Here is a 13,731-nt window from a genome sequence, read left to right as displayed (position 1 = left end):
AAAATTATTTTTCTTGTTCTTTTTTTAAAATGGTACTTACTTTCTGAACATGCCTCGTATATCCCTCAAAATCATTTACAAAGACATTCTCCATAGACAGATTCAGTGTTGAAAATCAATACAATCTAGATTATAAATTAAATTTAGTAGTTTTACTTATTTTCTTATGCGTTATTAGGAGACATATTCTATAATTAACCATATTGATTTTATCTTCCCACTCTCAAATAATTTTTATTTGTGTGAACACATTTTATAACACTAACTCAAATAGACTGACATTGTTTATTTCATACAAATATATTTAGTTTTAAATATGTAATAAAATTGATTGGTTAACATCAGGGATGTTTCAATCCGAATATATGTCACAGCCAAAGTAATTAACCCAGAATAATATCCTGTAATTATGTATAGTAGCTAGTGAGTTTTGTCCGTTTAATAATGCTCTGTTTATAACATTATCCAGCCAATATACATTTTAGCTGACTGAAAATAATCAAAGCTATTAATTATTATTTCATGTTTACTTATTACTAACATGTATTATAAAGATGCATGATTTTTACCAGGGGAAATGACAATATATTAGTTTAGATTATTGTTGGGTAGCTAAATCGCTGAAATAGATGAATTTATGTACTATCTCAAGGACTTTTTTTCACCAGAAGTAAGGGGTTGCACTGAAGGCACCTGTTATTCAAGTATCACTTATTGACTAGTGAATGTGGTAATTATGCACAATAACCCGACATTATACACAATGACAGTAACATATACAGTTTTCATTCAATGCACATAAGCCTGGTAGAACACTTAGTTTCTCATACGGGGGATGATTTGTTTCTCAAGAGGAGGTGATTTAACACTCGTGTAATGGTTACATAAAATCAGAATACTATCAAGTATTTTTCAAATAATATTGTGCTGTTGTGTCGTATTTTTTAAAAATCATTTAAGTTTAAAAATAAAAAGGAAAGCCATTATTTCCTCTTAATGTGGATAATGGCAGAAGCCTAAAGTAAAGAGGTCAGGAACAGCCTAAGCCACAAAAGGCGCACAGTAATGTGAACAGCCGGAGTATTATGATAATTGAAGATGTTTGCCATTTTTAGTTTGGGGGAAGTACGTGCACTGCTAAAATAAAGTACAGACAAAAATATTAAGGATATAAAGGATAATATGCAAAACAACTTATTTAACTCTTTACTTCGCAGTATATAATGAATGTGTCACACCACTGAGATTGGACACAGTCATGATGATGTATCTAAATGGATACATGTAAATGATTAACCCCCATGACTGCCACATCCATGTTAACACATTCACTGCGTGTGACGAGCATGCTCGTAATGTGAAAATGGCGCGCCGGGCGGTGGACGAGCGAGCTCGGCATACGGCAGCTGCTTTCATATTGCCTCAGTGTGAGCTGAGCAGTTACCTGGGAAGGCTGTAACACTCATAGCGAGGTGTGCCTGTTTCGGTAAGTCAGTTGGTGCGATTCGTCGCCGGTTAGCCATTTTCGTTTGTGTATGCTTTGCGATATTGTGTGACTGGATTATAGTGTCTGTTGACTGTGTAAGTGTATGTACTCATAATGGAGGAAGACGATAATTTTTCATCTGATGAAGATAATGAGTTGAGTTCGTACAGTTCTAGGGACGGTGAAGGCGGCGTCCCCCACCCCCAGTGGCCCACCCCACCCCAATACGTCTAATTGATGTACTATCTATGTGTCATCATGTACTATATACATGTAATTCGCGAGTGTTTGTGCCGAAACCTAGTGCGCTGCGGGCACATACAATACGGGGACCGGCACCCAGTGCGGATGACGAGCAGACTCGGCACGGACATGACGTTACCCGTTCCGGCCAACAAAGCTTCCAGAATACCTTGGACAACCCTTTCAGCTATCCTGACTCCGTTTTGGGAAAGTAAAAAACAAAAAAACCCCACATTTTCTATCACTATACTTTTGTCAATGTTGAACAAAGTTAAGTTGGTCGAATGTATCAGTCTAGATGTTGCAAAACGTACTTTATTTTTAAAGGTTAGTAAGGAAATGTTATACATAGTTTATACTGTAAGTTAGTTATTTCTGTTTTATGATTACTGTATATGAATCCTTATAATTAGCATTTGTTGATGAATTTATACTTTTAGAGTGTCAATTTAATAAAGAGATTTAATTCACAATGTAAAGTTTTAATGTTTTGGCCCCATTCCTTAGAATGTCTTTAATTCAAATTTCTGGATATTCGAAGTTTTTACATGGTCCCTTGAGGTTCGAATTATCCAGGTTCCACTGTGTTAATTTAATACACTATGACTAAATGACTAAAACAGGATTATTAATTATCTTTAAGGTAGCAATCTTAGATAAAAATAACTAAAACTAAGATTTTTGCACTTTTTATTTTAGTTAAATATACACAACCTGTAAATTGAGGAAAAGCCTCTGCAACTGATAGGGGATACACTTAGCAGGATCGGAGTTGTTTTGGGGATCATATTGCCACTTGTAGAGAGCATTTCGGAACTCTGGCGTCATGAACAGTGCTTGCAGTAAGCTGTTGAGGTAACACGTCATCGCCTGGTTTACCAGTCCTACATAGCCTGTAAAAAAGCATACTTATTAATACTACATTAGACAGGATAGGGAATACTTAGCAGGATCGGAGTTGTTTGAGGGATTATATTGCTACTTGTACAGAGCATTTAGAAACTCAGGCATTATGAACAGTGGTTGCAATAAGTTGTTGAGGCAAAAGTCATTATTTGGTTTACCAGTCCTTTATAGCCTGTAAACAAACAATATTTATTAATGGACCAACTGGATACTATCCCGGCTGTCCTCAAGTCTGTATGTATCTTGTGGCACAGTACAGGCGCTAAACTCTTTAAAACTAATCTTTTTTTTACATAAAATAGTACCAACTCTTCATTTTGCTCTAGAATAGATAAAATAATACCAAAAATAGATTTTTTCTCAGGAGTTTTAAGTGTTTCTTGTCTAAACTCATTTTTTCCTAATTTTTGAGGGTTATTATAAAGTTCAATCACTCAGTTTCTTAAGATTCTAGGCTATTTGTCTATAAATTAACTTTAATATGAAACATAATCCTGTAGGAGATTGAAAAGCAAATGATACCTGTGTCCTGCTTGATCAGTCCAGCAGTGTTGTATGGGGGGTTCTCCTGACTGGAAAGGAAGGAAGGGATATGGTAAGTGGGGTAATCCCCAGCAGTAGTAGGAGAAGCTGAAGCTCCCAGGTTAAGTTCCTCATCCAGTTCCTTAGCTCTGGGTGAGGCTCGAGCCCTCGCAGTTTTCAATGTTTGTAAAATAAACGAATTGCGTGAGTTGTTGTCCGTCCTCACCCCACTTGACTGTAGGGTCTCATCAGAAGACTCTTTCAACTTTACCTGAAAATAAATTTAATTCTTTGTATGAGTTATTTAAGAAATCTTTTAATTACGAAATTATAATGGCATTTTCTATATGGAGATGAGGGCTGAAAGTCAATACTGTGGATAGTCACCATTTTATCAATTTATTAACCTACTGTCAAACACACGCAATCAAAGCCTGTAAGCTCCAAAGATTATTTTGTTGAACTACATTTTATTCCTGTTCTCTATCATCTTGTTGGTGGCAAGAGAGAAAACCGATGATAGCTGAAGAGAACAAGATTTATTGGTAATGTGTGACATGATGGTGGCAAACATAGGTCTTTTATGACTGTTATTTTCATATAATATCCAATTCATGGTTAAATGTTATGTTCTGTTGCCAGTTGTAAACAAATACAAATAACACAGTTGTAAGAGTTTATTCACATTACAACACGTCTTAAAAGTAAACTGATTCTCACCTATAATTTCTATCCTAAAAATAAAAGTAATATGTCATCAAAATTTACTAATAAATGTAGAACATATCTATCGTGCTCAAACCAACTAGTGAAAAATTAGGAAATAGGTAAATTGATATTTTATTCATACTACTTGGATGTGAAACGTGCCATAAAAAATTATATAAACGGACAATTGTGGACATTCAAATAACTTTCAAGCAATTCCAACCTTTTTCAATACAAAATCGATGAGGAATTAATTTGGCAAAAACAATTATGCCATTATCTATCAACGTTGGAAGTTTTATCATTAAGTGTGTTTATCTTTAAATCATTATTATTTATTTCAAATAGATTTTAAGTTTACAATGTTAACTTTTTTTTAATCCAGTTCTTCTTCAAAGTAACTGCCATAACACAAATATAATACAATAATCATGAACTGTATAATACACACATAACACTTCAGTTAGGTTTTTGACATCACATTGACATGTTGTTTGTGTGTGTGAAGAGACCATTCCCAATGTACTATAAAAACTGTGTAGAATTTTGGTTTTAGTTTTTCAACATTAGACTTGACACAATTAACAGAACAGAATACCTCCTCTCCTTTAGGAAGACTGAGGATGAGTTCAATGTTCTGTGGCTCATGGCTGAAGTGGGAGGCAACCTGTTGCACAAAGTCTCGGACAGTGGTAGATCCAGGAACATGGCACTCGTAGATGGGAGCGGAGCCATCTTGGTTTGTGGACAGGTCCCGCACGATGCACAGGGCTTGACTCTCCCCTAGTGCGCACACCATCCCCTACAACAACAAACACATTATTACATCATGTTCAACAAGTCAAGGCTGATATTGGAGATGATCTAAACCAAAAACACTTCTATAATGGTGGAACCACCTTGATAACGATACTGGAATAGAACTATACGTTTATGGAACATTCAGTTTCTGCTCTTTATACATTACTAAACTCTGGTTTATCAAGAGTTTTAATGTATATTTAATAGATCAAATTTTGGTATTCATTAAAAAAAATCTTATCTCAGAAGCCGTTGGAGCAAATAACATGAAAATTGGCAGTAATGTTAAGCTATTTAAAGGAAAATAAAAAAAATAAAAAATACCTACTATCACTTTCTATTTCAAATAACATGAAAATTGGCAGTAATGTTAAGCTAGTTAAAGGAAAATTTTTTAAAAATAAAAAATACCTACTATCACTTTCTATTTAAAAATGGCGGCATTAAAAATTTTTCAAACTTTAATATCCCCAAAAACTGTTAATCCCATGTAAAAATTGCAATAATAATTATTTATTACAAATTTAAAGTCAAAACTAACAACATAAAAAGTGTTTGCATGATAAAACTTGTTTTTAAATCAAATGAAACATGTAGATGGATAAAAAGTTTTATTTTTACATAGAAGTTACATTAAGATTTAAGGTTACAAATGCTGCTCAATGTGATGCCCTCTTTCAACAATGAGTCTTTCAATGTTTTAGTTGTGTATTTACATTGTGTGGTTACTTTATTACTTATTGTGTTTCTTGTTCATTTCATACTATTATTTTATGGTTTCTGAAGATGTGAGTATGAAATCGCACATATAATATAAAAGCTTCATGCATTGTTTGTTTGTTTTTTTCATTTCCATAAATGAAATATAATAAAATGAGATTTGCACTAGTTCTGTATCATGTAATGTTATATGAAATAAACGTTATTCAATTCTGTTCTGTCCTGTAAATTATCAGTTCTGTTATTTAAGAAGAGAGAAAACAATAAGTTGGAAATGTCCTTTCAAACATTCTCCTCCCCTACATTAACCAATCTTTATCTGATTTCACTAACAGCCTTGTAGTGTCCAAGGCTATGTGCCCAAACAATAAAAGGATTTTACAATTAAGGTCAATGTTGAAGAACATCTACTCTTACATGTATCTGGGGAGGTCTGCATGAAAAAGGCCCCAACCATACAAACTTTAGAAGAGTTATACTGGAGGGAGAGATTGATACATAGGAAGGTAATCAAATACTTGATCAACATCATTGAGGTAATTCCTGAGCATATCATGAATACCTGATGTATTGCTTCTTATAGATCCCTCATCAAGGCAGCAGCCCAGGATCTAAGGCAACTAGACTGACAATTATCACACACAAAGAGACAACAAACATCTTCTCTTTTCTATTATACTGTGGCGTTTTAAGTCCTCCCTTTGTGTAAATGTACCACACATGATACACATGCAGCAAATATCTTCAAAATCATTGTCACTTGATTGGACTACCATATACAAGAATCCTCAAACTGTTATTGGCTTTTTTAGCAGATTGTAAGAGTTATTTATGCTTAAGTAGGTAATCCTGAATAGTATTTACCAAAGGAGGACAGGACAGACTTGATCAATCACCAGTGGAAATTTATTCATCAGTCAAGGTTGCAATATTATCTTGCTAATCCCTTAAAAAGGCATAAAGCCATTGGGAATGTGCATAGTTTCAAATGTCCTAGGAAAGGCATAAGCAGCTGCAAGAATGGTGTTCCATGGTCTTCTGATCATACACATGGAAATTCCTCCTGAACATCAACTGTAATTGTGAAATATTTATTGATCAATCATTACCCTTTATTCCACCTGGTTTGCATATACCTAAGGGATTTATATTTTCTTCTGCGATCCTTCAATCTGTAAGACTTGATGGTTCCGAACCTAAAAATCCCTCTCTCATCTATCACTCATACTTCATGGCACACTCTAGTTCTTGTAAATTACACGCGTATTCTAAAATTCTTTTCCATTTTCCACTAAGATGCATAATAACTTAGATATAATCATTCTTTTCCCAACATTTGAAGAGCTTTAATCTTAAAAATATAACCCTTGGCTCAAAGAACTTTATTTTAAAAATTATTCCGTTAGGTTTGATAGCCGATGCTAGTGTCCCCCACTATTTCTATGTTAGCTTGGTAGTTGCACTTACCATGCTAGCAACTGCGGTTCGTCTCTTGCAACTCTTTAGTAACCACATAGAATATAATAAAAAATTGTTAGAATCACCCGCTGTATTGGACATTCATCATTCATAAAGATGAAGAAGAAATTAGTGGCATGGGATCCTGGCCATCCAACCTCAGAGGGTAAAAGAAAATTTACTATACTCGTATAACTATGACTGAGCTGATACAAAGAAATTATGACAGCCAGAAGTGCAGACCACCCAACAGCAAAAAGTTCTTATATATATATATATATATATATATATATATATATATATATATATATATATATATATATATATATATAAAGTAACTTAATACAAAAGTTATTTCAAATTACTAAATATTTTTATTTTTCAAAGGTATAATATTCTATTTACTATACAAAAGATCACAGATAAAAATTTGGTGCATATCAAAATAGTCACTATCTTAAAACTTATTTGGTTGAAAACACATCCAAACTATGTGCAAATACCGAATCTGTACTAAGTTTCGTCAGAATTTATAAAGAATTACAATAATTATTGTGTTCATAGGCCCGCATTATACTAATGTAAATCCATATATATAGAACACTACTTGAGACGGAATGTAAAAACCTCTGAAGAAAACAGGCACTTTACGTTTGTATCAGAAACTTTTCCTTGCCCCTCTGAAATGCACAAAAACACTGATTTTGAAACCTTGTATTTTCAACATTTTCCAGAGGCCCTTACAGAAATCTACTTACAAGCTGCAATATGCAAACAACATGTAAGAAGTGGACTATATATTCAGTAAGATCTTACCATATTTAATTAACTAACATATTATCCTATAAATAATTTAATGTAGTGAAATAAATTTGTTCCATGGATACCTCACTTTAATATATAAATTTACAAAGAAAAATATTGGAAAGTTGGAAAAAAGAATTTTCAATGAATTAAACAAGTTTTCTATAACATATTTGATTGTAGATTCCAGTAAATAATTAAAATTCAATTTAACAAATTACATCAACATAATATTATCATACAAAATAATAATTTTCATGCAAAATTACAAATTAATACCAATAGCAAATAGTGAAGTGGAAAGAACAAAAGAATAAACTGATTTCCAAAGATACGCTTTAATTTGTGCTGTTACTTAGGTGAAAATTTAGATACTTTTGATATTTGGATACTTAGCATTTCTCTTATCCTATAATACAAAACAAAGCTAACTTAAGAGGGTGCACTAACTGCACCATAATTATTTTGGTAATGTCCCACATAGAATAACAAACCACATTTTTGTGTTCAGAATGTTTCTTGTCATGAACACGTATTTTTGTTATTGACAGTTTAAAACTTAAATGTAGTAGTTTGTTTATTCATAAGCATAAATATAGTATAACTATTGCAAAAAAAAAATAAAGAAGATAAATACACTGCTCTATATTTATTTACTTATATATATTCCCCAATGATTAATGCATGAAATACTGGCTACTTGTGTTTTTCATGCACTAAAATTCTATCCAATACCTGAAAACACATACGACGTCCAACAGAGGGGCTGAAGTCCACACAACCGTGGTTATTTATTCGCAATCCAAAACCTACAGATACAGTCAGATATCATACACTTATGAAACCAAGAAAACTATCTTTACTTAGCTTCACCAGTCTACTAGATTATACTCAAACTTTAACAATGAAGTCAGAATACTCTTAAAGATAACGTTATACCAATAAATACAAAAGATCAAATAGGATACATATATCTTTCTATGACACAATGCAAAATTTAAAGCAAATACTATGGCTCTGTTGATCAGTTTTATATGCTTTCAGGAATATAAAAAGAAACTTAATACAAAGGGGAATATAAATTTTACTGTAACGGCTAATAGCGACAAAAATTAAAATTCATATACAACAATGTGTTAACAAACTTACTTATAACACAATACTTTCCACAGATAATATGTACTCAAGTTGTACTTCTGGTCAGTCCTAATTAAAAAATAAATTTCAAGAATTATTTTAAAATTTTATTTTCCCCCAATTTTACTTCACTAGAAATTATTAACAAATTTGAGACAAGTTAGTATTTTACGGCAATAAACAATGAGAGTTTTCCACATTTTTCTTTAAAAGCTCTATAGAAAAAAAAAACAGCCTACTCAAAATAATTAGGGACAACCGAGAAAATATTTACTCACTATTAATCACAGTTTCTTCAGGGTATGGAAAAGACATTTTTCTTTGTTTCTGTGGTAAAATAAGAGATTCTAGTTTTGATTATCTTCATTTAATCCAGGGAGTTGAATAATGGTATTATAGTTTCGAAAGGGTTTGGATGAAACAGATGAGACATTGTTTAACATTGGTTAAATTTAGAATGAATTGTTCATGTTTTTAAGTTAGAGAACTCAACTAAATAAAATAAAACCTTGCTCTCCAAATAAGCCCTACAAACTTCAATTATGTTTCCTGAATATTACTCTCAAGGGCTGTTAAGAAGGTTTTTGTTGTCAAATCATAATTAGATAACTAATATAGTTTTCATTCTCATACTTAACCCTATAGCGAATACATTGTAGATGCTTCTTTTGTATTTGATTTTAATTATTCATTAATTTAATAATCATATACTCCAATAATTAATTTTTAACAAAAATAAAATTTAATTATTGAAGTGTTTGATAAACGAATGAATAACAATAAGCGAATGTTGAAATCTTCTGAAAGACTAGGCTAACTTTGACCATTGTACAGAGGCCGTTTTAGAGACACCTAAATAGGTACAATAACAAATTATGTAAACAATTGAGGACTTGTTGAGATCCTCAATTCTGATAAACACACAAGGACACAAAAACAAGAAGGCTTTGACAAAGTAGAGTTCGAAACTCTTCAATTTACGTATTCTAAAATGCGCATTTTAAAAATCTGTGAGGAGTAGGTCCTAGGTCTGGGGATTATGTAATACATCATTCTATTTGAGATCAGATATAAAAAAATGTCTTAAGCCTAAATAATCTGTATATAGTAAAAATGTTTAGATACTAAATTTTTATTTTCATGTACAAAACATTACCGATTGGAGTTTTTATAGCTTTTAGTTATGTTAAAATATACAGTACTGTTTAATAACCCATAATGCCACTGCTCGAGTAAACATGGTGACAAAATTCATTAAAAAACTTGAAAAAAAAATAAAATGTTTAAAGACCACTGTTAACATAATTTGTATTTATTGAATTAACAACAACTTCAAACAGAGTTTGTAATATTGTTTTAAACTTTATTATAATAAAATTGTTAAGGATGTATGTTTAACAGGATGAGTAATATTTTTTTATTTTACGTTATACTAAAACACTGTTATTAATTGGCTAATGTACAAATATATTTATAAAAACATTGCAGAATATGTAATCATTCATCAAAAAAAATACTGAATATAAATATGAGATTATCTTATACCTAGGGCAAGATAATAAGTATACACCATCTGCAAGATGTGACAAACAAAATAACTTTCATAATGCAACTGGTTAAATATTTAGTTTAGATACTTCACTGTTTTTTGTTTTTTTTTTTTTTTATAAAAAGAAAATGCTTGAAAAGTGAATTAAAAACAATAGAAAACAATTAAGTTTTAGAAAGCCCAAAACACTTAAGAATAAACGAGGAAAAATAGGCTAGTAAGTAGTTGGATGGGCTGAAGCTAAAGGCCGGTATCGACAGTGCGAGGCTGCTCGCTGCGAATGCTCGGCTTTGCCTCGGACTGTGGATACCGGGGTTGCTCGCTATGAGGCATTCGCGTCGCACAATGTGAGGCGAGCCGTGTGCTTGTCGGTTTTAGAGCAGTGCTCAAAGGTGCCTCGCTCCGAGCTGCATGTCAAGTGGATACATGCGCTGTCTGCCTCGCACCGTACAAGACACAATTCTGCACTGCAAACCAACAAACCTCCACAACGAAACTGTCATCATGGATAATCATGAAATGATCAGACAATTAGGCTCTAGCAATGTAATAAAATGTTCAAAATCTTGTTTGGACATTCGCAAGAAATTTGGCACGTCTTCTTCGAACCTCACGTCTTCTAGGAGTCTGTTCCCATATTCGAACCGATATAGATAAATTTTTTTGACCCACCTTCGGGGTTTACGGCGCTTTTCCTGTTGTTTTTTTTCCTAATAATCGTCGCCATCACAATAAAATCAGCGGCAGCAACCTGCGCATTTCTAGAAAAAATAAACATATTGTCCTGACTGTCTTCACTACGAATGCGGGTGGTTCGCGTGCTCGCAGTGAGCATTCGTGGTTACAAACTAGCTGCTAGCTGAAGAGCTCACCCTGAGGCAGATGGCACGAGGCATTCGCAGCGTGCAGCCTCGCACTGTCGATACCGGCCTTAATGATTTCAGCCATCCTTAGCAAAGTTGCTGCCTCGCACTGATGGTGACAGACATATAACTTTCCTCGAGATAGTAACGATCAGTAAAACATAAAAATTTCAAATGCTGATTACGAAAGTTTGAGAACTAAAAATATTACAAACTTACCTAATCATATAATTCTACATAGCAAGAGGACAATGGCTACCATTTAACACAAAGAAGGCAAATTCCCATTACAAAGTAAAATAAAATGTCTTTTCTGGTTGTTCTGAAATAATAATACAAGTTTATTTAAAGTGAGTGCACTCATGACACAAAACTTGTATATTGAATATGCGGAACATAACTCACTATCATCACAAAAGAGAAAGAACAGCGTCTGCTTCTTGAAATTAACCACTAACACAATGCAACAAACAAATAGAAACTGTGGCCAAAATGATGAAAAACAGGTGCAAATAATGAACTCTTAAATCATCCCAAAATGTTGTTATACCTATTCTACACTTTTCAGTAGGTTACAAACATGTGGTAAAGTTTTAAATATTACTGATGAAATATTAGGTAGTCAGAGAATGGACTCCATATAAAGTGTAGAAAAAGGTAAAAGTTATCACTCAAATACCAAGCCTACACTGTAATAGAGGTTTAAAAATCCTTCTTGTACATTCCCGAGTGACTTACGATGTTGGACATGGCTGACTTGGTTCCATAAGTCGAACCTCAACAGTTTTCTCCAGGACATCATAAATATTTCTTTAAACCATAATGTTAGTGATTTATTTCCATGTGATTGGTGGATAATGTCCTATGCACAGTTTACAAGATGTGTTTGAAAAATAACAGAAATTTTAAAATTTCACTGGTTTGATGACTCTGACTTCCACGATATTTTTCATTGGTACTCTGTTCATAAAGTATAATAAAACTTACAGCTGTACTCATTGTTTACTTTTTCAGTGGTACCTGCTATAATAATACATGTTTTATGAATTCAGCGATTTTTGTTTGTTAAAATTAAATGGATCAGAGAATTTTTTTCAAATTTTGTGTGAAACATGAAATAAAGTGTAACAAAGTGTGAGAAATGTTAACAAAGACCTCTGGTGAGTCTGCTATGATTAGAACAGAGGGTTTACAAGTGGTATTAACTTCAAAGATGGCCGTTTTTTCGAAGAAATTAAAGATGGCAAATGCTACAGATGCCCCAGTATGTCAACAACCGATGAAAACGTGAAAAAAAGGGAAGAAATGGTTATAACGATTACCGTATTACAATCAGAGAAGTCGCTGATGATTTTGGCATATCAATTGGCTCATACCATGATATTCTTTCTTACGTTTTGGATATGAAACATGTGACAGCAAAATTTGTTTCCAAATTGTTCAATTTTGAACAAAAACAGCGGCGAATGGAAGTTGCTTAGGAGTTAAATGAAGTCAATGACAATGCAGAATTACTGAAATATGTCAACAGGTGATGAAACAAGAAATTAGTAACACCGCGTTTCGAGATCTGCAATCGTTGATCTCTTCTTCAGGTAAATACATAATTACAAACTAGGATAGAATAAACAAATCACACCAAAGCGTTGTGGCACGCCTAAGTCAGGAATCACAACCAACATGTTGTGTGTGAACTTCACTAACTCTAAAAACATGCACTTAATAAAAAACTATACACTTCACTAATCATTAAAACTGAACTACAGAATACACGTCACAATACGTCTGCGTTCGTCTACCAACCACCTACGACTGATGAGAGGCCACTAGCAAATGGCAATCGTCACGGCAGACAGAAACAAGATGGCAGAAACATTTACCTTAAGAAGAGATCAAATTGCAGATCTCGAAACGTGGTGTTACTAATTTCTTGTTTCACTGCACGATGTCAAATGTCCGGAAAGATCCTGTTTCCTTTACAATCCTTCCATCGTTGAAAATAAACTTCAAACAAAGGAAGGTGATGAAACATGGGTTTACAGATATAACGTCAAAACTAAGACTCAATTATCCCAGTGAAGGAATTCTTTATCACGAAGACCATAAAAGGCTCGACAAGTTCAGTCGAATGTGAAGGTTATGTATGCTCACTATGATCTTCGCATTTAATGGCATAGTGCATCATGAATTCTTACCACAAGGTTAATCAGTCAATAAGGAATACTACCTACAAGTTCAACACCATTTACAAAAAGTAATAAAAAAAGCCTAGATTTGTGTAAAAAATTCATGGCTTTTATATTATGACAATGCACCCGATCACACTTCATTGCTTGTTGTTTAGCCCAAAACAGTACTGTAACAATGCTCCAGCCTCCATGTTCTATAGCCATGGCTCTGTGTGACTTTTTTTATTTACAAAAATAAAGAAAACCTTAAAGGGCCGTCATTTTACAAGCATAGATGGCATTAAAAATGAGCCTTTTCTGAAAAAGCTAAAAGCTTTCCCAAAGATCGAGTTTGAGAAGTGTTTC

The 13,731-nt window shown here is 33.2% G+C and overlaps 1 protein-coding gene across 4 annotated transcripts in view; it reads right to left on the bottom strand.

The window, feature by feature from the left end:
- LOC124359937 (ubiquitin carboxyl-terminal hydrolase 47-like) overlaps positions 1–13,731 on the bottom strand; it is a 133,660-nt gene that overhangs the window by 87,787 nt on the left and 32,142 nt on the right. For 2 of the 4 annotated variants that reach the window (XM_046813110.1, XM_046813120.1), the window contains exons 2-5: positions 8,384–8,457; positions 4,464–4,667; positions 3,158–3,428; positions 2,444–2,622 (exon numbers count right to left, since the gene is read on the bottom strand). In XM_046813110.1, the coding sequence (XP_046669066.1) occupies positions 2,444–2,622; positions 3,158–3,428; positions 4,464–4,667; positions 8,384–8,457 (728 nt within the window). The remainder of the gene's footprint in view (positions 1–2,443; positions 2,623–3,157; positions 3,429–4,463; positions 4,668–8,383; positions 8,458–13,731) is intronic. The other 2 variants (XM_046813129.1, XM_046813139.1) reach the window with 1 other exon arrangement.

The sequence above is a fragment of the Homalodisca vitripennis genome, chromosome 1 (assembly GCF_021130785.1).
Source record: "Homalodisca vitripennis isolate AUS2020 chromosome 1, UT_GWSS_2.1, whole genome shotgun sequence".
NCBI classification, from domain to species: domain Eukaryota; kingdom Metazoa; phylum Arthropoda; class Insecta; order Hemiptera; family Cicadellidae; genus Homalodisca; species Homalodisca vitripennis.
This window is presented reverse-complemented; position numbering and strand designations above follow the sequence as displayed.